The sequence below is a fragment of the Loxodonta africana genome, chromosome 3, assembly GCF_030014295.1.
Source record: "Loxodonta africana isolate mLoxAfr1 chromosome 3, mLoxAfr1.hap2, whole genome shotgun sequence".
Classification (NCBI taxonomy): domain Eukaryota; kingdom Metazoa; phylum Chordata; class Mammalia; order Proboscidea; family Elephantidae; genus Loxodonta; species Loxodonta africana.
The window spans coordinates 211230095-211254478 of record NC_087344.1 but is presented as its reverse complement, the minus strand read 5'-3'; the positions used below and the strand labels follow the sequence as shown (position 1 = coordinate 211254478).

At 38.1% G+C, this 24384-nt stretch overlaps 1 protein-coding gene across 2 annotated transcripts in view; it reads right to left on the bottom strand.

The window, feature by feature from the left end:
* NME7 (NME/NM23 family member 7) overlaps positions 1–24384 on the bottom strand; it is a 349164-nt gene that overhangs the window by 120951 nt on the left and 203829 nt on the right. For both annotated transcript variants that reach the window (XM_010594980.3, XM_023554271.2), the window contains one exon: positions 21726–21827. In XM_010594980.3, coding sequence (XP_010593282.2) covers positions 21726–21827 — 102 coding nt within the window. The remainder of the gene's footprint in view (positions 1–21725; positions 21828–24384) is intronic.

Below are 24384 nucleotides of genomic sequence, written 5' to 3'. Positions count from 1 at the left end.
TTTAGAGTCAAGGAAGCACCAAATGTTGCCTTTAGATCCAAAACCTTATTCTCTTCTTGTGTATGTATGATGATGGTGACGAAGTTTACACTGCATGAGATCAGAGAAAAGCTACTGACAGCGACTCTTCTTATCAGACGTAAGGAATTAATAAACGAATGAAAAAACTAAAAAATGTAATTATTATAAGAGTAATTCTTATTTTTTAAGTGAACCGCATTACCTTATTTGTGTATTTTATCCTGAAGAACAATAACATATACCTACCATTATGCTAAATTGATTATTAATATTACAATAGTAAATACACATGTATAAGCTTCCTAGTTTGGTCATACAGAATAATCTTACAGTTCACCAAAAAAATTAGATGGAAAATTCCATGTCAGGTCTTAGCTATGCCTGTTTTATGACACTTAAAAAGGAAAAGAAGCTTCTGATGAAGTTATATATCAGGAACAAACTGTAGTTTGTTGATTATATTCATGGGAATTCTAAACTTCATTTAGAGTGATTTTTCTCATCCAAGTTCACAGATCTCTGAGTTCTACCCCCAAAACCGTGAAGGGTGTATAGACACCAGAATAAGAAAACCTGCCCTAGGTTCAGTCTCAGGCTATACTCAAGGGGGAAGAAAAGGTTAAAATCAATTACTCCTCTATTCCCCCAGAAAACAAATAAAAACAAAAGAAAAACTATGTTTTTTTATCCAAATACCTTTAACAGCGGACAATCCCTTTCATTTTATAATGATATAACTAGAGAATAGACCTAAAAATGCAATCATGTGAGGGTCTGTATATCAGGATGAGAAAATTGTCCTGTTATTACAGGACAAATGGTTACTTGCTGAAACTGACGAGAAATTCAAAAGCAGGAAAGCACAAAAGCCTCAAAATCAGTCTAAAGATTCATTGCAGAGGGTGGGGAGGGTGTTGGGATGAACAGGCTGGAAATAAAGAAGATAACATTTTGAAATTTAGATTTATGTAGCCTTGTTTATTGTTCTTCCTTTCCTAAAAAATAAAAGCTATGTTTCAAAGTTCTTTATGTTTTCTTCATGATTCTGGAAAGCAGCTTAGCAAGAATTATGGTTGGGAATTTCTTCTTATCCTGGTTGTCATCTCTAAGTTTTGGCAACAAAGTTGGAAAATACTTCATACTAGATGCCCTTTTTAGAGATTCACAATGCATGTTAGCATTCTAAATGTTCTAGAGTCCTTCAGTAAAGAAATCTATTGAGCTTCATTTAACTCAGTATTTCTCAAACTTAATTTATTATAAATCTTTTTTTTATCTGATATATATTTCTATCACAGCAATTATAGGACTTTACAGCAATTACTGATTACACAATTAGTTCCTTCTATTTTTATTAGGATATAAGTGTCTCTGGCTGAAGACAAGCATGCTATTCAAGTTTTAATTGCCAGAACCTATTTTTTTTTATAAGTACCTGGGACACAGAAGATACATAAATATTTTTTGGTTGGTAGACTGGTTGGTGATTGGTGGGTTGCCTGGGGTGTTGGTTGGCTGAATGAATGAATGAATGAATGAATGAAAGAGATGGGAAGAAATACTTTTGGCCAAGTTTACTGTGCTGTTTTCCCCTGCAACACATATAAAGAATCTTCTGGAAGCCTTTTGAAGTGGGGTTAACAGTACCAAAGAATAGCAAATAGAAAATGGCTGTTATCAGTCAACTTTTCAGTGGACATCTACATACACAGTTTATATTTAAGTTAAAAAACTAGTGAAATCTTACTACAGAAAGGGAAAGCACATTCTATTCTAGTAATTTCTGCAGCTTTGAGACTAGGGAGACTGTGGTATTAATGATTCAACCCTCATTTCATTTGCATTTTGCACAATATTAAATGTGACATCTCAGTGTCACAATTCCTAGCAGTAAATTACATTAATTAATAGGAAGGCATAAAAGTCAAAACTGGCAACAATCCCAACAAGTTTCTAAATGTAGTGTTTAATGGCTTGGGTCACATTCATAGAAAACAATAAAATAGTAAATAGATTATCTACAGACTTGCAGGTTTAGAAAAAAAAATATTAGTTGCATTTCAACCCTGGAAGGTTTTAAAGAATGTGTTTTTAGAGTTCATCTATTCTGGATCACAATCAATTAATTCCACCCACTTCTGCATCTCAAAAGCAGAACAAACAAGAAGGCAACAGCTGTTGGTTACAGCAGGGTGAAATATAGCATTTTTGTTTTTACAAAATGTGAATTGAAAAAAATATACATAAATAAAACTAACATTGAAGAAAGGGATTTAAGAACAAAACAAACCAAAGAGGACATTCAAGTGCCAACAAACAGGAGAAAAAAAGATGCTCAAGATCGTTAGCCATCAGAGAGATGCAAATCAAAACTACGATGAGACACCACCTTACCCCAGATAAAAGGGCACTGATAAAAAAAACATCCTCGTGTTGGTGGGGATATGGGGAGATTGGAGCCCTTATTCATTGCTGGTGGCTATAAAATGGTACAACCACTATGGAAAATGGTATGTCCCTTCCTCAAAAAACTAGAAACAGAACTACCTTATGATCTGGCAATCCCACTCCTAGGTATATACTCTAGAGACCGGACAGAAGTGACACAAACAGACATATGTGTATCTGTTGCATCATAATTCACAATAGCAAAAAAATGAAAACAGCCTAAGTGCCCTTCAACAAATGGATAAGCAAAATGTGGCACATACATACAATGGGATTCTATGTAACCATAAAGAACAATTATGAGTCCACGAAACACATTATAACATGGATGGATCTGGAGAACACAAATATTTTATCATCCCACTTTTATAAAAAGATAAGAATAGATATATATACTGAGACCAATGTCCATTGGTGGTTACCAATGTTCATTAGTGGGTAGAGGGGAGGGAGAATCACTCTCTAGATTGTAGATGCTTGTTATTTTTGGTGATGGGAAAAGTAGCACAGAATGTGGGTGTAATGAGCACAGCTTCACCAAATTACATGATGCCACTAAGAAGCACACAAGAGAAAAGGATATTTGTGCTAAAGAATATGACACAATATATCAACAACACCAACAATAACCAAAAGATGAGTGTATGGTCACATATGTAGGTGTATTGGCATATATGTGTATGCATGCACATATATTCACAGAGGACACAGTTACAGATACTTCTCAGATTAAACCAAACACCCTGAGAAAATGGTTTTCTGGGTTTGAAGGCTTAGGACCTTAGTCTCACGGGACAACTCTGTCAACTGGCAACACAAAGTTCATGCGCTGCATCTTAGTGAGGTGAGTAGTGTCTGGGGTCTTAAAAGCTTGCGAGCAGCTATCTAAGATACAACTATTGGTCTCTACGCATTAGGATCAAAAGAGAAAGAAGGAACACAGTTTCAGAGAAGAAACTAGGCTAATAGTCTACCGAGCCACAGTTTCATCTACCCTGAGACCAGAAGCACTAGATGGTGCCTGGCTACCACTACCGATCACTCTGGTCAGGGCTACAATACATGGATCCTGACAGAAGAGGAGAAAAAGGCAGAACAGAACTCAAATTCTTAAGAAGTTCAGACTTACTTGGCCAGCTGAAACTAGAGGACTCCCTGAGACTATTGCCTTTAGATACTCTTTAAACTTTGAACTGGAACTATTCCCTGAGGTCACCTTTTATGGAAATAACAGACTGGCACACAAAATAAAGGATATTATCCCTGAGTAAAGTGATCCATTAAAAAACCATCTATATGAGACCAAAAGGTCAACAATTACTGTATTTTTAGCAACTAACATACACCTTCTATGCTTGTTTGCCAACCACTCCCTTCCTCTGCCCAGGTAATTTCATAAGCATGCTATAAAAATTAGCATAGTGCACTTACAAAAATACCTCTGGGGGGAGGGAGGGAAGCAGATGGCAAACACATGTAGAAGACATGTGATATTTGGGTAAAAATATGGTATTCTGAAGCAAAGATGAGAAGATACGCGGCAGGGAAACTAGAGATCTGGAAAGGAACAACCAGGAAGCAATTAAAAAGAAGGCTGAACTTACATCATCCTGAGACCAGAAGAACTAGATGGTGCCCGGCTACAACCGATGACTGCCCTGGCAGGGAGCACAACAGAGAACCCCTGAGGGAGCAGCAGATCAGTGGGATGCAGACCCCAAATTCTCACAAAAAGACCATACTTAATGGTCTGACTGAGACTAGAGGAATTCCGGCAGTCATGGTCCCCAAACCTTCTGTTGGCCCAGGACAGGAACCATTCCCAAAGACAACTCGTCAGACATGAAAAGGACTGGACAGTGGGTAGGAGAGAGATGCTGATGAAGAGTGAGCTAATGATATCAGGTGGACACTTGAGACTGTGTTGGCATCTCCTGTCTGGAGGGGGGATGGGAGGATAGAGAGAGTTGGAAGCTGACAAAATTGTCACGAAAGGAGAGACTGGAAGGGCTGACTCATTAGGGGGAGAGCAAGTGGGAGAACGGAGTAAGGTGTATATAAACTTACATGTGACAGTCTGACTTGATTTGTAAACGTCCACTTGAAAAAAAAAGTTAAAAAAAAAAAAAGAATGCTGACACATAGTGGAAAGTGTAACTACTGTCTCTGAACAACTGGTCTAAAAATTGTCAGACGGAAACAAAACTTGCAGTGTAAACTTTCACCAAAAACACAATAAAACATTATTTTTAAAGAGACAGAAAACAGGCCTACTCAAGAAATATCCCACCAAAGAACATTGGGTTCCAAACTGACCAAAAGCTGATAGATACCTAAGAAACTCAGTTTAAATTCAAGATTAAAAGTATTTTTGCTTCATACTTCCTACTTTTTAAAAAATTTTTCTTGTGTTTTAGGTGAAAGTTTATAGTGTAAATTAGTTTTTCATTCAAAAATTTAAACAGTTTTGTGACATTGGTTGCAATCCTGTCATTTGTTAGCTTTCTCCCCCTTTCCTTTTTCACACTGGGTTCTCCATGTCCATTCATCCAGATTTCCTGTACCTTCCTGTCTTCTCATCTTTGCTTTGGAACAGGTGTTGCCCATTTGGTCTCATATATACTTGATTGAATAAAGAAGCACATTCCTCATGGGTATTACTGTTTGTTTTATAGGCCTGTCTAATCTTTGGTTGAAAGACAGACTTTGGGAACAGCTTCAGTTCTGAGCTAGCAGGTTGTCTGGGGGCCAGAGTCTCAGGGGTTCCTTCAGTCTCTGGGAGACCAGTAAGTTGGGTTCTTTTTTGTGAATTTCAATTTAGTTCTACATTTTTATCATGAGTGGGTGTTGAACTTTGTCAAATGTCTTTTCTGCATCAATTGATAAAATCATGTGACTCTTGTCTTTTATTTATAAGATGGATTACATTAATTGTTTTTCTAATGTTGAACCATCCCTGCATACCTGATATAAATCCCACTTGGTCTTGGTGAATTATTTTTTTGATATGTTGTTGAATTCTACTGGCTAGAATTTTGTTGAGGATTTTTGCATCTAAGTTCATGAGGGATATAGGTCTGTAATCTTCTTTTTTTGTAGTATCTTTACCTGGTTTTGGTATCAGGGATATGCTGGCTTCATAGAATGAGTTTGGCAATATTCCATCATTTTCTAAGCTCTGAAAAACCTTTAGTAGTGGTGGTGTTAACTCTTCTCTGAAAGTTTGGTAGAACTCTCCAGTGAAGCTGTCCAGGCCAGGACTTTGTTTTTGTTGAGAGTTGTTTCATTACCTCTTCAATCTCTCCTTTCACTGTGGGTCTATTTAGTTGTTCTACCTCTGTGTTAGTTTAGGTAGGTAGTGTGTTTCTAGGAATTCAGCCATTTCTTCTGGGTTTTCAAATTTGTTACAGTACATTTTTTTACAATAATCTGATAACGTTCTTTTAATTTCAGTTGGGTCTGTTGTAATATCGCCCATCTCATTTCTTATTTCGGTTATTTGCTTCCTCTCCTGTTTTTCTCTTGTCGGTTTGGCCAATGGTTTATAATTTTATTGATTTTTTTCAAAGAACCAGCTTTTGGTCTTAATTCTTTCAATTGTTTTTCTTTTTTTCTATTTCATTTAGTTCTGCTCTAATTTTTATTATTTGCTTTCTTCTGGTGCCTAAGGGTTTTTTTTTGTTGTTGTTGTTGCTCTCTATCTGTCCAAGTTGTAGGGATAATTCTTTGATTTTGTCCCTTTCTCCTTTTTGGATGTGTGTATTTATTGATATAAATTGGCCTTTGAGTACCACTTTTGCTGTGTCCCAAAGGTTCTGATAGGAAGTGTTTTCATTCTCATAGGATTCTATGAATTTCTTTATTCCATCCTTAATGTCTTCTATAATCCAGTCTTTTTTGAGCAGGGTATTGTTCAGTTTCCAAGTGTTTGATTTCTTTTCCCTGCTTTTTCTGTTATTGATTTCCACTTTTATGGCATTATGGTCAGAGAAGATGCTTTGTAATATTTCAATGTTTTGGATTCTGCTAAGCTTGCTTTATGACCTAATATGCAGTCTATTTTAGAGAATGTTCCATATGCACTAGAAAAGAAAGTATACTTGGCTGCTTTTGGGTGGAGTGTTCTGTATATGTCTATGAGGTCAAGTTGGTTGACTGTGGCATTTAGATCTTCTGTGTCTTTATTGAGCTTCTTTCTGGATGTCCTGTCCTTCACCGAAAGTACTGTGTTACAGTCTCCTACTATTATTGTGGAGCTATCTCACTTTTCAATGCTGATACAGTGTTTTATGTATCTTGCAGCCCTGTCACTGGGTGCATAAATACTTACTATGGTTATATACTCCTGATATATGGTCCCTTTAATCATTAGTGTCCTTCCTTATCCTTTATGATGGATTTAACTTTAAAGTCTATTTTGTCAGAAATTAATATTGCCACTTCTGCTCTTTTTTGATTGTTGTTTGCTTGATATACTTTTTTCCATCCTTTTAGTTTCTTTGTGTCTCTAAGTCTAATAAGGTGCGTCTCTTGTAGGCAGCATATAGACGGATGGTGTTTTTTAATCACTTCTGCCACTCTCTCTTTATTGGTGCATTTAGTCCATTTACATTGAGCATAATTATGGATAACACCAGAACCCAGTGCCGTCGAGTTGATTCTGACTCATAGTGACTGTATAGAACAGAGTAGAACTGCCCCACAGAGCTTCCAAGGAGCACGTGGTGTAGTGGTTAAGTGCTACGGCTGCTAACCAAAGGGTCAGCAATTCGAATCTGCCAGGCGCTCCTTGGAAACTGGAAAATAATTATGGATAGGTATGAATTTACTGCTATCATTTTTGTTGTCTTTTTTGTGTGTGTTGTTGACAGTTTTGCCTACAGCCCCGTTCTTCTCTGGTTCCAGAGGTGTGAGTAGGCTGCGTGGCTGGTTCTTTCTCCCTGAGGAAACTGTGGACGAATGGCAGTATCAGTCTGCTGCAGCCGCTCCAGGGAAGGGTCCCTGAGGGCTCCTGTCAATTCAAGTCCAGTAACTCCTTTCCACTTTTGAACCATCTCTTCCACCCCCTGCTGCTCACTTTGTTTTCTAACTTTGCCTTTGATGTTCAGGGCTCCTAGCTTGTCATAAATATACTCATTTCACTTGTTTTTTCAAGTCTTTGTTGTAAGAGGGCTCGCCGGAAGCACCTGTCTATTCCACCATCTTGGTCCCACCTCCCTCAGTTCTATTTTTAATGGCTGTATAACTTGAGGAAAATTTGCTTACTTCTTTCTGCCTCTGTTTTCTCACTTGTAAACACTGGATAAGCATGTTATCTACCTCATTGGGTTAGTATGAGAATCAAAGGAATTATCACATATGAAATACTGGCAGTGCCTGGATCACAGTAACTGCTCAATAAATGCTAACTACTTTGTGCTGTTCAGCACAGCACTAGGCTAAGAAAGCTGCATTCATTCATGCTTCTTCCATAGAGATTTCTCAAAAACTAATCAAAAAGGAACAAGGAAATAAAAGTACGTTACTTTTGTTTTTAAATTAATGATCCAGTATCAGTTCATAACTAGATAGATCTATTTTGATTATTGTTGAACTTGGGTACAGGTATTAGTGCTTATAGGCAAGGATGAATTATGTTATTTAATTAACAAACGAAGCACCAGCCATGATTAAATTTGCTCCATGTCAGTTATTATCATAAGGTATGTCATTCACTGTCTTAAACCATTTAGCAATACCTTCTACTTCTACGGCATATTTACAGCATCTTAACTCGTTTATTACTTAGCCACAGCAATGAATGTATTAATCCAGTTAAAGCATCTGTCTTGTGTCAAACCCCTATTATATTTATAATAATTTAAAATTTGAATGCTTTTAAAGTCAAAGTTTGGTACAACGCTGCTACTAGCCGAGAAATAAACATCTTTTTTCTTAGTTAGCTTGAAAAGGTATTAATAGCTTAATGATCACTGATAGAACGACTTGATATTTCTCACCCTTAACAAAATTCCAAGCCATCTTCACTGGGGAAAAAAACAAAAAATTGCCATTGAGTTGACTGCAACTCATAGTGACCCGAGAGGACAAAGTAGAACTGCCCCATGAGGTTTCCAAGAAGCGGAGAACTATGCATTTCTGAACTGCTTTCAGTCAATAAGCAGAAACAGAAAGGTGGTTACGCATCATAAAATTATACAGACAACACTGACGAAGAGTCTGAACAACAGAAGTAATGGTCACATTTGCCTTTGATTTTTTAAATAAATTCTGAAATATTTAAAACTAGAAACAGTAATAATACTGCTCTGAACTCATCAAATCTGGGAATAATAAACATGCTTTAGAAACCATGACCATACCAAGTAAAGGCAAAGTGGACATCTCTGTAGCAAATGTGAAAATATGAAAAAGAAGGATATTTTAACTCATCTGCCCCCTCAACCACAAACCGCCAGTGTGTGAAAAGCCTAAAAACTAAGAGATTTCATGCTAATACATTTACAGGGGAAAAAAAAAATTAATAGAACATAAATATCTACTTAAAAAGAACTGTAATTTTATTGCTCTACTCTCATTTCCTAAAGTTCACTGGAACAACGAAAAAAAGAGAAAACATTTTCATTTTAAGTTAATTTACTTAAAAAGTTCACACGTTACAGGACAGGGATATATAAATTTCTGAACATCTGACTTGTAAATCTGAATTACATTGCCTCCTTTTCAGCGAAATATTGCTGTTAAAACATTAATATTACATTTGAACACATCTTTGTTTCAATTTTCATGGAAAAATACATAAAGTAAAAGTCAGATGCCTTGTCACTCTCCTGGTTAGATAACATTGAGTCATCTCTTTACGTTCACAGAGTTATTATCTTCAACAAGCTTTTCAACTGCTTGTTATTTAACACAAGCAAAAGAAATTAAAAATAAATAGATGTAGTGAAATAAAAGAATTTTCCGGCACGTATTATGCACTTTTTTGAGCTAATTGTACTAAACCCTTTATTGCTATCTACACTTGAAGAGAAAATATTTTTACCTAGTATTGTTTTTAGGCAGCACTGCTAATTTTTTCTCAGTGTATTTTTCCTTTATAAAAGAGACACAAACTCATTATAAAATACTTAGAAAATACAGGAAAGTATAAAAATGAACAACATCTCATCCACAGTACAATCTAGAGTGTCTTTTCCACCACATTTTTGCCAACACTAGATTTTATCTTTTTATGTTTTGCCAATCCCACTGGTTTAAAAAAATATATATATCATTCTGTCTTAATATGCATTTCCCTGATCAACAAGGCTGAGCATATATTATGTGAAATAGGTATTTTTTCTGTGAATTGTTCATCTTCTTTTTTTTCTTCCTGAAGGTAGGAATTATAACCAAATAATTGTGAGAATAGCGAGTCCTTGTCTTGCTTACTTTGACCGTTGCCATCAGGAAAGACCAATCACTAGAGAAAGAAATCATGTTTGGTAAATGAGAGGATCAGCGAAAACGAGGGAAACCCTCATTGAGATGGACTGACACATAACTTCAACAATGAGCTCAAATATATCAAATATCATGGAGACAGTGCATGACTAGGCAATGTTTGCTCCTGTTTTATACAAGGTCATCACGAGTCAAAGGGAACTCAACAGCAACTAACAACAATGACAACAACCTTTAAAATATATAAAATGTTAAAGAAAAAGAATAAGAACTGAAGAAATTTCCCTGGGCTTAAGCTGGTTGACTATCCAAAGAGATCTAGATCACTGTTTTAAACCAAAACCAAACCTCCTGCTGTTGAGTTGATTCCAACTCACGGTGACCCTATAGGACAGAGTAGAACTGCTCCGTGCGGTCTCCAAGGAGCCGCCGGTGGATTCTAACTGCTGACCTTTTGGTTAGGAGCCAAGCTCTTAACCACTGCACCACCAGGGCTCCTATCACTGTTTAGCTCTGGTGAAAAGAAGACCCATCTTGATCACACAGAGGCCCAAGTTAAAATCACCTCAGTTGTTTGCCAGCACAGCTGTCTCACAAAATTGGCAAAATCTCTTGCAGGAAAATATATACACAAAATTGAAAGGAAACATATACACAAGCACAGTGATGGCTCTGTGAACTAGCAGAGTCTCCAGAATGCCCAGCGCTGTCCATTCCCTTTGTAACAGAACTACCAGGCGGTGTGAGTACAGGAATGTCCACAGCAGTCAGCTACCTTCTGACGTACACAAGCACATCTCTTGCAGATCTATACACACGGTTAAGTCTTCTGAGAATTTTAAAGTTCACACAGAAGATAAGGAAACCTTAGTCCTCATCACATTTTCAAAGTTGGGAGACAAGCCAGGCATAGATAATTTCAGTAAGAAAGTGTTTTATAAGGTGAAAGGAAGGTTTACTGGAGACAAGTGGTTTGAACAGGGAGTCATCTCATGAAACAGAATTTTAATGGGGTGGTCCCCTTAGAAAAAAAGTCTTGATACTGTTCTCCATCATTAATCCTTTAAAAAAAAAAAACAAAACTGGGGGCTCTTTTCTCTAAAGTCCTCTCTGAATCCGGTAAAGAAGTAGGCAGTCTGGTTTGAAAATGTGACTACGGACCTGTGGTGGCTCCTCTAAGTCTCTTAGGTTTCTTTTGTTTGATTTTTTGCCTTTTCAAAAAATGATAATAACTCCAAGTTAAATTCCCATAAGCACTTCAAAGATTCTTTGACTAGGAAAGAAGACACTGGGCATGAAGCAAGGTTTCCTTCTTAGGATTATTTTATTTGAAGAGAAGGCAAAAGTCTGTAATTTTCTCCAGGGCCCCTTTAACATACAGGGGTGTTGTTTATTTTCGTGTATGAAGAAGTGATAGGTGTTAATGCCATACTGAAACAAAGAAAGAGAGGGCTCATTTTTTTCAAGGTTGCAGGATATTAGCTTAGCACCTTCCCTTGAGCTTTTGAAAGCAGGAACATGACTGGGAAGTGATGAGTAAGCTAAGGCATTATTAGCCCAGTGAGAGTACAATACTGACCAGTGCCCTGGGATGTCTGGATATAGAAAGTGACACGCTTATTGCCCATGATAATCATAATAATATCACTGCTAATTAATTATTGGAAGTAGAACAACTTTCCCTTTCTTTATACTACCTAAATATTTTCCCTACGCATTTAAAAACAAAAAACCATAATAAATAAGTAAATCACAGAGTATGATTAAGTACTATGGGGAAGGGGAATTTAAGTGAGAGAGGCATGTTCCAATATCACATAAGATGGTCAGTGTACATTTCATTGGGAAGGTCACATCGAAGCAGAGACCTGAAGAAGGTAAAGGAATTAGCCATGTGGCTATCTGGTAGAAGAGCATGCCAACCACTGGGGACTGCCAGTGTAAAGGCTTTAAAACAGGAACATCCTGGTTCAGGGATCACAGCACAGGAGGAGCAGCTGACCACTTTCCACAGGTAATCATTTCATTTGATTTTAAGATCGGTACACGACAACCCAATGTAACAAAAAGATCCAAAACTCAGTATGATTTGATACTGGCCACGATTATTAGCAGATAGGATGCCAAGTTCATTTGTGAAAAATTTAAAAACCTGGTCCCAGGTCCTCTAGCACAGCTACATCCATGAAAACATGAAAAAAAAAAAAAAACATGAAAAGACTCAGAAAAGTCTCCTGCCGTCACTAATCCAGAGGCATTACGTTGAGTGTCCAGAAGAGGAAGCTCTGTTCAAGATCACAGGCTTTGGGGTCAAACATAGTTCAAGTCTGTTACTTATTAACTGTGTGACATCAACCTCTAAGGACCTCAGTTTTCTCATCTTTAAATTGGAATGATCAATAACACTCTTACAGGATTTCTGGGAAGATTCAATGATATAGCGGCTTTTAGCACAGTGTCTGGTAAACACAAATGGTTAGTAAACACTGAAGAACTTTATCACCACCTCTTTCCTCTACTATGTCATGTTCTGTTTAAGTGGCTTGCTCACTTAACAAAGAATTTATATCATAAAATTGATAGATTTCTGATCATCTTACAGAGACTGAACTGATAGATATACAGGAAAAAAAAAAAAAACTCTATAGAAATTGACGGAGTCTGCTAGTACACGTAATACTCCCACCCCCAAGTAGGAACCTCATTCTATCTTCATTACTTAGGTCAATCAGCACAGAAAAAATTGGGATCAATCAAAAAGGCTGCTGACAGCTTAGCTACAGGAAGCGGGAGTGAAAATAAGAAAAAGGACACAAAAAAGTAGCTAAAACTTGTAAACACAAAAAGCTGAACCAAAAAACAAACCCATTGCCATCCAGTCAATTCCATAAAAAGCTAAGACGTGAATAATAAACATAGAAGGCCAAGGTAAACAAAGAACAGTTAATATGCAATTAAACACCAGTTAAAACTGATTAAATAATTTATAAAACCACAGAATTTAGTGTAAAGCCCCAGAGGACTAAATGAGAGATAAAGTAGGCAATCACATAAATTCCTTGTGTTTAAAAATTTTTTAAACTTACAAGAACAAAATGGGTTCTCTAGACTTTAGACCAACACTCCAACAGAATTTTCTGATAGAAATGTTCTGAAATCTGCACAAACATGGTAGCCATTAGCCACATTACATTATGGAACACTTGAAATGTGGTCAGTGAAACTAAAGAATTAAATTTTAAATCTAACTTAAAGTGTACTTAATTGTAATTACTTTATATAACCACAGGTGGCTACCATACTGGAGGGCAGAGAGGGAGATGGAGGTAGTCCAGCTGTCTTTGGGCTGAGGAGGCCCCTTCCCTAGTGCAGGCAGCCCTCTAGTAACTAACCCTGACAGCCTTCATGTAACTCCAACTCGCGAGCAAGCAGAAGCTCGATGGCACTGCAAATGTGAGGCTGAAATGACTCTGCTAGCACAGTGAAGCACATTCAGCATACATTTTACAGGAGGAGAAAACCATGTTAAAATGCCTATTTAATAATCCATGATCCCACCCACTCAACCTTGTGTCTACTAGTCTCACCACCCCGTTCCTTCACCACAAGCTCACTGTGCAAGAACAGCTTAACTGTACTTCTGAGTGTGAATAACTTAATTTAATGTCTATTTAAAAATTCTCTTTAAATGAGTATGAATGCTTAACCTTAGTTATAATAATTTACCTCAGGCATTAACAAGGTAAATTATTTACAGTGATCAACTGTACAAGTCTGCCAGTAAACTGGTATCTCTAGTATCTAAGTAATAGTACCCGGCACATAGTAGGCACTCAAGTATTTACGGGTGAATGAATGAAGCAAAACTAGGAAATCCCTCAGTTTCCTGGGGCCTAAAGCTCTAAAATTGGAATTATTTTTACGACAAAAACAATGCACTCTGCAACAAAACAGGAGAGGGGAAGGGACCCTAGGGTGTGCTAATGTATTAATTCCAAGCATTAGTCTGCATCTCCATGGGACTGAATTTGCCTGACCTGATCGGAGACTGTTCTGTAAAGAAGAAAGATAAAGATTAGGCCTGAGCTCCAAAGAAAGTGGAAAGTGGAGGAAGGAGACAAGGAAGATAATCTGCTTCTTTCCAACTTTTCAGTGGAGCTGGCCTTGACTCTAGAGACCATCACATTTTATTTATTCACTTATTTTTAAGATTTATTTGGAAACAACCACAAATGTACAGAAAAGTAAGAGTATAGTACAGAGGACTTTGCTATGAAAATAAGTTGCCAATCTGATGCTCCATTAACCCCAAATATTTCAATATCTAGTTCCTACAAATAAATATTTTCCTACATAACCACAATAAAATAACCATATTTAGACCCCACTGAAGTTTTCACCAATTACCCAATGATGTCTTTCATGGTCAAGGGACCCCAAATTCAGAATCACAGGCTACATTTAGTTACTGTGTCTCTCAGTCTGGAAGTTTCTCAGTCTTTCTTCAACTTTACAACCTTGACACTTCCAAAGATGTCAGGCCATAAATGTGTCTGATATTTCTGCATAACTGAATTCCTTATGAACATTTGCTGGGGAGATCACATAAGCAATGTTATATTCTTCTCATTCCATTCTATCACGTGTGTATGATTTTGATTTTCCCTGACCTATGATGTTCACTTTGATTGCTGTATTTTAAAATATTTTTATAGATTTATTTACTTTTATTAAGGTGATATTCCTGTAACATAAAATTACAGATATACCACAATTTGTTTATCCATTCATCTGCTAAGAAACATTGGGGATATTTCTACCTTTTGGTTATTGCGAGTGGTGCTGCTATGAACATTCCTGTATGTGTGTGACTGAGTGTCTGTTTTCAATTCTTTGGGGTATATACGATTAATTCTTGTTGTTCACGGTAGCTATTTAAAATATATTTTATGATAGTTTTCTCCAGTAACTACCAGTAATGGTAACGTTATCCTTTTCCTTAAGTATGTTGTGGAGAGGCACTTTATAACTATGTATATATCCCGTTCCTTATCAAACTTTTAAAAATTTATTAGAGCCCTGGGGGTGCAGTGGTTATTAATGTATTTATATCTGTATGGAGTCCAGTTTCTTACTAGTGAATGGGTTTTAATTTGTTGCCTTCGGTATTTACTTTAATGCTCAAATTGGTTTCAATTTCACTAGTGGGAGACCTTTCAAGTTGGCTTCTGCATTCTTTTGAAGTGTCACCATTACTCCGGCACAATAAGATGTTCCAAGATCGTCCCTGGAATTTGCCATTTCATTTCCCCAAGTAGCCTCAGTTTTTTATAGTGAAGAATGGTATTTAGTATGTGGGCACCAGGCATGCACTGTGATTAGTGTGAAGAGTGCTAAGGAATATGTGTATGGGTGTGCAAACATACACGACGTGTGTGCACATTTCTGTGTGCAAACACACACATTTACATCCAGATTGATTTCTGTATTTATCTACATATGTTCAAAATCATGAGTTCACATTAGTACCTTCAATTCAATCTAATACCACAGGGTTTATTTCAGTTTTCTCCTTTTCTGTATTTGTACCTCCCTTCTCTGGGAGAAATATGGCTCCCATTCCCCTTATTTACCTTTATTTATTCTTTTTACTAATTTGATTAATTCCTCTGTATGTAACCAATCTCCCACCTCTATCACCACCCACCCCCCATGCAGATACGCCAACTTGCACTGGGCTGCCTCCACACAGGAATGCCTTCTTTGCCCGATCAGGCTCTGACTCCCTGAGGCAGGCAGCACACCTGGGTCACATGCTGTCCGCTTTCTGCTCAGGATCTGACACACCAGGCCAGATCATCCTTCCACAGGGAAACCACAGCAGCCACCTCCTCATCCTGCTTAATGTCTCACAACTTGTCTCGGGCTGTCCCTCCCGTCTTAGATTTCCTGGTTATATCCATTTATACATATTTCATATAATATTTAACAGATCATATCATAGCACAGTAAGAATGGTGAAAACATAAGGCAGATTCAAAGGCCTGGAGAAATTCTAGGCATTTTTCCTTTTCTTTAACAATAGGACTATATCATGTATGAAATATTCACTCATTTTTATGTTCAGTGACTCTAAACATGTCCGTCCATTTGTCTGCTCCTCCAACAACTATTTACTGAGCACTTTCTACATTCTAGGTACTCTGGTAGTAGCTAGGAACACTAAGGTTAATAAAACATCATCTTCAGGGCAGGCCCTCATGGAATAGACAGACTATAAATTAATTAGAACAGTAAAGTTTAACAGGTGATATGAAAACAGTATTTACATTGTACAGTGACGGCACAAAAGAGGAAGTGGCCAATTCTGTGTGAGGCTGGGGTGGCCAGGAAATAGTTCCGAGGCGCCTGGGCAAAGTCTCAATAGTTAAGGAGGTTCTTATGCCAGTAAGAGAAGGGCACTATAAAAACAGGAGCAGAGTGAAGAAAGGAACAGAAATGTGAAACAGTGTTGTTTACTGATTAAGAATAAACAGTTTGATACAGAGTACAAATGTGGGGGACAAAAAGAGAGACCAAAAAAAAAAAAAAAAAAGCAACAAGAAATAAAGCTAGAACCAGAATAACTGGATGGTGACTGGTTACTGTCACTGTTTTGATCAAAGTTTCTATAGAAGAATCCTGATCAAAAGGGGCAAAAATGAGGAACAGAATTTCAAATTCTCAATGGGATCCAGACTCTCTGGGTCCATCAAGGCTAGATAAACCCCTGAAACTACTGCTCTGAGATAATCTTTAAACTTTAAACCTTAAGCAAAACTATTCCCTGCAGTCTTCTTTGAACAACAACAACAACAAAAAAAAAACCCCAAAAAACAACAAACCAGCTTATTGTAATTAGTAAAGTACTTCTGCTTTGAGCATGTACTTTTTAAAAGAATTAACTAAGGGACAGCACACTGACAATGGCAACTCAAAAGGTTGGATGAGAGCTTAGGAGGCAATCAGTTTAAGATATATGGTGTGTCTTAGGATGAGTTCTCTAAAGAAGGAAAACCAGTGAAGCATCTATATATATACATATATATATAGAGAGAGATGTATATCAAGGAAATGGCTCACGAAGGTGTAGAGACTGGAAAATCAGTGTGGATCAGGCTAGGGGCTTCTCCTGACTCACTAGCTGCAGGGGCTGGTGAACTCAAGAGAAGGTCAGACAACAGGCCTCTGGCTCACAGGCTGCAGAGGTCAACAAATCCCAAGACTGGCACATAAGCTGCTAGCTCAAGTCCCAAGAACTGGACGTCAGGTGAACAGGAGCCAGTTGCAGGATCCAGAGCAAGCAAAAGCCTGCGAACCTTGACAGAAAGTCCACATGTATTGGATGCAGGAAACTCCCTTTCAACTGACTGGCTACTCATAGCAGATCCCATCATGGAAGTAATCATATTATATCAGATCTCATCATGGAAGTGGTTACATCACTACACAACTGCCAAACTACATCGTAACTGCCAAACCGCTGAGAATCACGGCCCAGCCAAGCTGACACACAGCCTTAGCCACCATATGGTGGTAGGATAATGCTGAAAAGGGCAGTATGAAGGGGAACACATCTTGAAGGATGTAACCAACGTCACTGAATTGTACATGTAGAAACTGTTAAAACGGTATATTTTTGGCTGTGTATACTTTAGCCAAAATTTAAAAAAACAAAGAAAGAAAAAAAAAGAAGAAAGAAATGAGGCTAGAAATAGCAAGGGCCATCTCTTGTGGAGGACTTTACACACCCTCCTAGAGAAAGTGAACTTTATCTGTAAGCAACAGGGAGTCACTGCAGGTTTTTAGATCAGGGAGCACTAAGTTTCTACATTTTAGAAATAATGCTGTGTCAGGAACGTTGGAGATGCACATGCAGGGTAAGACATCACAAACCAGAGAAAATCTACGAGAGAAAAGCAATAGTGAGGGTAAGTAGTAAACTACATAGTGCTGGAGATGAAGATAAACAGACACTAAGGAGGCATGTTACAGGGCTTAAGACACCAATAGATGCGTCTGGGTGACAGGAAGGAGTTTCAGATGACACCCAGCGTACAGACAGGGGACATTAGTGGCGGTCACAAAGACAGGAGAAGGGAGAAACGTGTAGGAAACACTGCGTTTCACAAGCGTGTGCAGCACAGGAGAAAGGTCTGCGCGGGAGCCGCGGGTTTTGGAGCCATCGGCATATTAACTGGTAGGGTGTAACATGCTGTTATATTAGTGTTAAGGTTTTCACCCAGGGAAGAGTCTCTTACAGGCTCTGAGGAGACAAAAGGAAGAGATCCTCAGAATACCCTCACCTAAAAGACAGACAGTTAAAGTCCAGCACGGGGACCAAGGTAGACGAGTCAGCATGACAGAGAAGAACCAGGCAAGAACTATTGTCACAAAAGTCAAAGGAAGGGCTCTGGCTTCCAGTCACGGATGATTAACTTTTAGTGGACAAACATACTGATTACATTAAAAACTCTAATTGTCCAATAAGGCTTCCTTGGTTGGCACAAACAGCTAAGTGCTTGGCTACTAACTAAAGGTTGGCAGTTCAAATCCACCCAGAGGCACCTCAGAAGAAAGGCCTGGTTATCTACTTCTGAAAGACCACAGCCATTGAAAACCCTATGGAATACAGTTCTACTCTGACACACAGGGGGTCATCATGAGTTAGATTCAACTCAACAGCAACTGGCACTGTCCAATAATACTGGGATGATATATAGAAATATGTGCTGCCACAGAACCTCCTTTTAAATAACATTAAAAGGTAGCTCTACATCTTAGAGTAATAAAAAGTAAAGGAAAAAAAACCCCTAAAAATAGGCCGACAAAAAAAAAAAATCACATCACATAACAGAAGAAAAAAGATAAAGAAGACAACAGACATCTTATCAGAAATTATGTAAGCCAGAAGAGGATACTTCCTATAGTTACTTCCTCCACGGAAGTCTTGAACCCCTCAAACTCATCTATGAAAGCTGGAATCAACTTCTTCCAAATTCCTGTTAATGTTAATATTCTGACTTCTCCCATGAATCACAAATGTTCTTAACGGCATCTATAAAGGTAAATTCTTTCCAGAAGGTTTTCAATTTACTTCACTCAGATCCATCAAAGAGTCACTACCTATGGCAGCTGTTGCCTTACAAAATGTATTTCTTAAATAATAAGACTTGAGAGTCAAAATTATTCCTTGATCCAGGGGCTGCAGAATGGATGTTGTGTTAACAGGCATGAAAACAGCATTAATTTCCTTGAGACTCTCCATCAGAGCTCTTGAGTGACCAGATTCATTGTCAACAAGCATAATATTTTGAAAGGAATCTTTTTTTCTACACAGTAGGTCTCCACAGTGGGCTTAAAATATCCAGTAAACTATGTTATAAACAGATGTGCTGCCATCCAGCTTTGTTGTTCCATTCGTAGAGCACAGGCAGAGTAGATTTAGCATAATTCTTAAGGGCTCTAGGATTTTCAGAATGGTGAATGAGCACTGGCTTCACGTTAAAGTCACCAGCTGCATTAGCCCCTAAGAAGAGAGTCAGCCAGTTGTTTGAAGCTTTGAAGTCAGACACTGACTTCTCCTCTCTAGCTTTTAAAGTCCTAGATGGCATCTTCTTCCAATACGAGGCTGTTTTGTCTATACTGAGAATCTGTTCTCTAGTGTAGCCCCCTGCAGCCGTTACCTTCGCTAGGTCTCCGGGACAACCTGCTGCAGCTGATACACCCACACTTGCCGCTTCGCCCTGAACTTTTATGTTATGGGGACAGCTTCTTTCCTTAAGCCTTATGAGCCAACCTCTGCTAGCTTCAAACTTTTCTTCTGCAGCTTCCTCACCTCTCTCAGCCTTCAGAGAATTGAAGAGAGTTAGGGCCTTGCTCTGGATTAATGCTTTAGCTTAAAAGAATCTTGACTCTTCTATCTGGAACCCTACAATTTTCTCCATATCAGACACGAAGCTGTTTTACTGTCTTAACATTCATGTGTTCACTGGAGCAGCACTTTTAATCTCCTTCGAGAACTTTTCCTTTGCATTCACAGCTTGGCTAAATGTTTGCTCAAGAGGCCAGCTTTTGGCCTATCTTGGCTTTTAACATGCCTTCCTCACTAAGCTTAATCATTTCTAGCTTTTGATTTAAAGTTAGAGACGGCAATACTTCCTTTCACTTGAACACTTAGAGGCCACTATAGGGTTATTAATATAATACTGTTGTGTCTCAGGGAATAGGGAGTCCCGAGGAGAGGAAGAGAGTCGGGGGAATGGCCATTTGGTACAGCAGTCAGATCACATACATTTGTTATGTTTGCTGCCTTACATGGGTATGGTTCATGGCGTCCTAAAACAATTACAGTAGTAACATCAAAGATCACTGATCACCATAACAGGTACAATAATGAAACAGTTTGAAATACCGTGAGAATTACCAAAACCTGATACAGACATGAAGTGAGTACATGCTGTCGGAAAAACGGTGCCGATAGGCCTGCTCAACACAGGGTTGCCACAAACCTTTAATTTGTAAAAAATGCAATACCTGCAAAGTGTAACAAAATGAGGTATGCCGGTATGTGCTTTAGAGTGATTTCTATTCTCTCTGTGCCCCGATTCTGCTTCCAAATCCCTGTTTACATTTTCCAAATACACCCAGGTCATGTTAATTGCTCCACTACTAAACAGCCCTTCAGCATTTATAGTTTTTTATTATTATTTTTTTTTTATTATTTACCTGCACCAACAGTATTTTGTCCTTATTTGTACATTGTCCTGTACGTGTTCTAAAAGATATCTATGTGCGTACTCGGATCACTGACAACAGGTGTACTGTCCTTCTCCACTGGGCTTGATCTACCAGCTGTCTCACAAAGATGAGTCCTTAATAGGTGCTGTGACTTAGTATCTCACATTTAAGCAGACTCAATAAATGTTATCCTAACTAAACTGAATGGAATTGGCTGCTTATCTTCAATAAACTATTTACAGGTGATGGAGAAATAAAGGAAAGAGAGTAAATTTAAATTGTAAGTAGTGTTTAAAATTAGTAGCACTTCCCATAATGCTATTCAGTACAACATTTGCCTGGAGGCTTCTCATATGTACGCTAATGCTACATCTGTTTTTCAGCTCCAAGAAAAAAAAAAAAGAGAAAAAACAAACCCACTGCCCTCGAGTCAAAATTCTGACTCATATCGACTCTACAGGACAGAGTAGTACTACCCCATAGGGTATCCAAGGAGCATCTGGTGGATTTGAACTGCCCCTGCCACCAAATACCCTTAGAAAGAAAAACCAAAGCAAGCTGAAAGGTATACTAGAGAATAAACAAGTTTCACATTAATACCCACTGCTCATACTTATGTATGTTTTGAGGTCCCCATATTAATATTGTTCACACTAAGAGCTTTATTTCTGGCCTCAGAGGTTAAAGGATAATACCTTAGATAACTTTTATCACAGAGTTCACAAAATTTACTTAATTAGACAATTTGGCAAGAAGGAACAATAAAAGAAAGTGTCTCAATAAAAGTTTCTGCCCATTCTATATTGTTGCTAGACTAATACAAAATTCAGTTTTTCTTAGCCTATTACATAAATAATTAATTATGTAAAACGGTATTTTGAATAAAATCTTTGTCTATTATACTAACTTTTATCATGAAATGCGAACAAATTCTCTTACATTATTTTATTTAAAGAACAAATTCAAAACCTACTGAAATCTCTAGTGAATGGAAAACACAAACTTGATTAATATTTTAAACAATTACTTACAGGATCAGCAGGCCCACAGAATTCCCGAAATGTCTTCGTAGAATTATTTTGCTGAATCTCCATTGCCACACAAGGCCCAGAATACATTTCTGTCACCATCTCCTATGATATAAAAGAGTCAAGAGAATTTAATAATCTTTTACCCTTCCTTCAATTGGATCACTGTATCACTAATTTTAAAGTCATGTTTCACTTCTTTCCCACTCCTATCCCACACATCAATCAGTTCCCAAGTCTTGTATATTTTTCCTGCAAAAATATTTTTCAGATAGGTCCCCTCATCTCCATTCCTACCACTACCACATTTTCATGTAGTACCTTATCAAGGCACACTTTGATTATTTGCAATTATCTTCTAGTACATCTATCTTTCTAAGGTCTCTCTCCCCGTGAACATACCAAAAAAAAAAAAACTCCCCATTGAGTCAATTCTTACTCATAGTGACCCTATAGGAGAGAACAGAACAGCCCCATAGGGTTTCCAAGCTGGTGGATTCAAACTGCCGACCTTTTGGTTAGCTGCCGAACTCTCAACCACTGTGCCACCAGGGCTCCTCTGTGAATATAGTGCAGTCGAATTAACATTCCTAAAAAGGTAAATTTCAAAGTGTTTCTCCTGAATGACCTTTTAAAAAGTATAATGAGTTCTAGCCAAGAGGAAGAACAGGAACCAGATGTATCCTCCCACCTTGAACAACTAGAAACTACGCAGAATCTATGACACAACAGCTTTCAGATACTGGAAGGCAGGCAGCACAGGACTATGGTTCCTGAGAGAAGAGAAACGAATGAGGTCGGCCCAATGACTGCCCTATCTTACTGCCTGGAGGCAGTTTTCAGGCCCCAGGATACATATGGGAAACACAAATAGAGCCCAAGGGTCTCACTGAGTCGAAGCAACAGAAGTTTGAGTTCAAAGAGGCTAATGTAGTTAGCAGCCATTTTTGAAAAATCTTCAGCAAAATTTTGCTTGCATGTGATATTAATGATATTGTTCTATAATTCCCACATTTGGTTGGATCACCTTTTTTGGGAATAGGCATAAATATGGATCTTTTCCAGTCAGTTGGCCAAGAAGCTATCTTCCATATTTCTTGGCATAGATGAGTGAGCACCTCCAGCACTGCATCTGTTTGTTGAAACATCTCAATTGATATTCCATCAATTCCTGGAGCCTTGTTTTTCGCCAATGCCTTCAGCGGCTTGGACTTCTTCCTTCAGTATCATCGGTTCCAGATCGTATGCTATCTCTTAAAATGGCTGAACATCGATTAATTCTTTTTGGTATAATGACTCTGTGTATTCCTTCCATCTTCTTTTGAGGCTTCCTGTGTCATTTAATATTTTCCCCATAGAATCCTTCACTACTGCAACTCGAGGCTTGAATTTTTTCTTCAGTTCTTTCAGCTTGAGAAACGCCAAGTGTGTTCTTCCCTTTTGGTTTTCCATCTCCAGCTCTTTACACATGTCATTGTAATACTTTACTTTGTCTTCCCGAGCTGCCCTTTGAAATCTTCTGTTCAGTTCTTTCACTTCATCAATTCTTCCTTTGTCTTTAGCTGCGCGATGTTTGAGAGGAAGTTTCAGAGTCTCCTCTGACATCCATCTTGGTTTGTCTTTCTTTCCTGTCTTTTCAATGACCTCTTCCTTTCTTCATGTATTATGTCCTTGATGTCATTCCACAACTCATCTGGTCTTCGGTCACTAGCGTTCAATGTGTCAAATCTATTCTTCAGATGGTTTCTAAATTCAGGTGGGATGTACTCAAGGTCATATTTTGGCTCTTGTGATATCATTAATATCACACGCAAGCAAAACTTTGCTATTCAAAAATGGCTGCAGCAGTATATCGACAGGGAACTACCAGAAATTCAGGCTGGTTTCAGAAGAAGACATGGAACCAGGGATATCATTGCTGATGTCAGATGGATCCCGGCTGAAAGCAGAGAATACCAGAAGGATGTTTACCTGTGTTTTATTCACTACGCAAAGGCATTTAACTGTGTGGATCATAACAAACTATGGATAATATTGCAAAGAAAGGGAGTTCCTGAACACTTAATTGTGCTCATGAGGAACCTTTATATAGATCAAGAGGCAGTTGTCGGGACAGAAGAAGGGGATACTGATCGGTTTAAAGTCAGGAAAGGTGTGCGGCAGGGTTGTATTCTTTCACCATACCTATTCAATCTGTATGCTGAGCAAATAATCCAAGAAACTGGACTATATGAAGAAGAACAGGGCATCAGGATTGGAGGAAGAGTCATTAACAACCTGCATTATGCAGATGACACAACCTTGCTTGCTTAAAGTGAAGAGGACTTGAAGCACTTAGTAATGAAGATCAAAGACCACAGCCTTCAGTATGGATTGCACCTCAACAAAAGAAAAGAAAAATCCTCACAACTGGACCAATGAGGAACGTCATGACAAATGAAGAAAAGACTGAAGTTGTCAAGGATTTCATTTTACTTGGATCCATAATCAACACCTATGGAAGCAGCAGTTGAGAAACCAAAAGATGCATTGCATTGGGAAATCTGTTGCAAACGACCTCTTTAAAGTTTTGAACAGCAAAGATGTCACCTTGAAGACTAAGGTGCGCCTGACTCAAGCCATGGTATTTTCAATCGCATCACAGGCTTGTGAAAGCTGGACA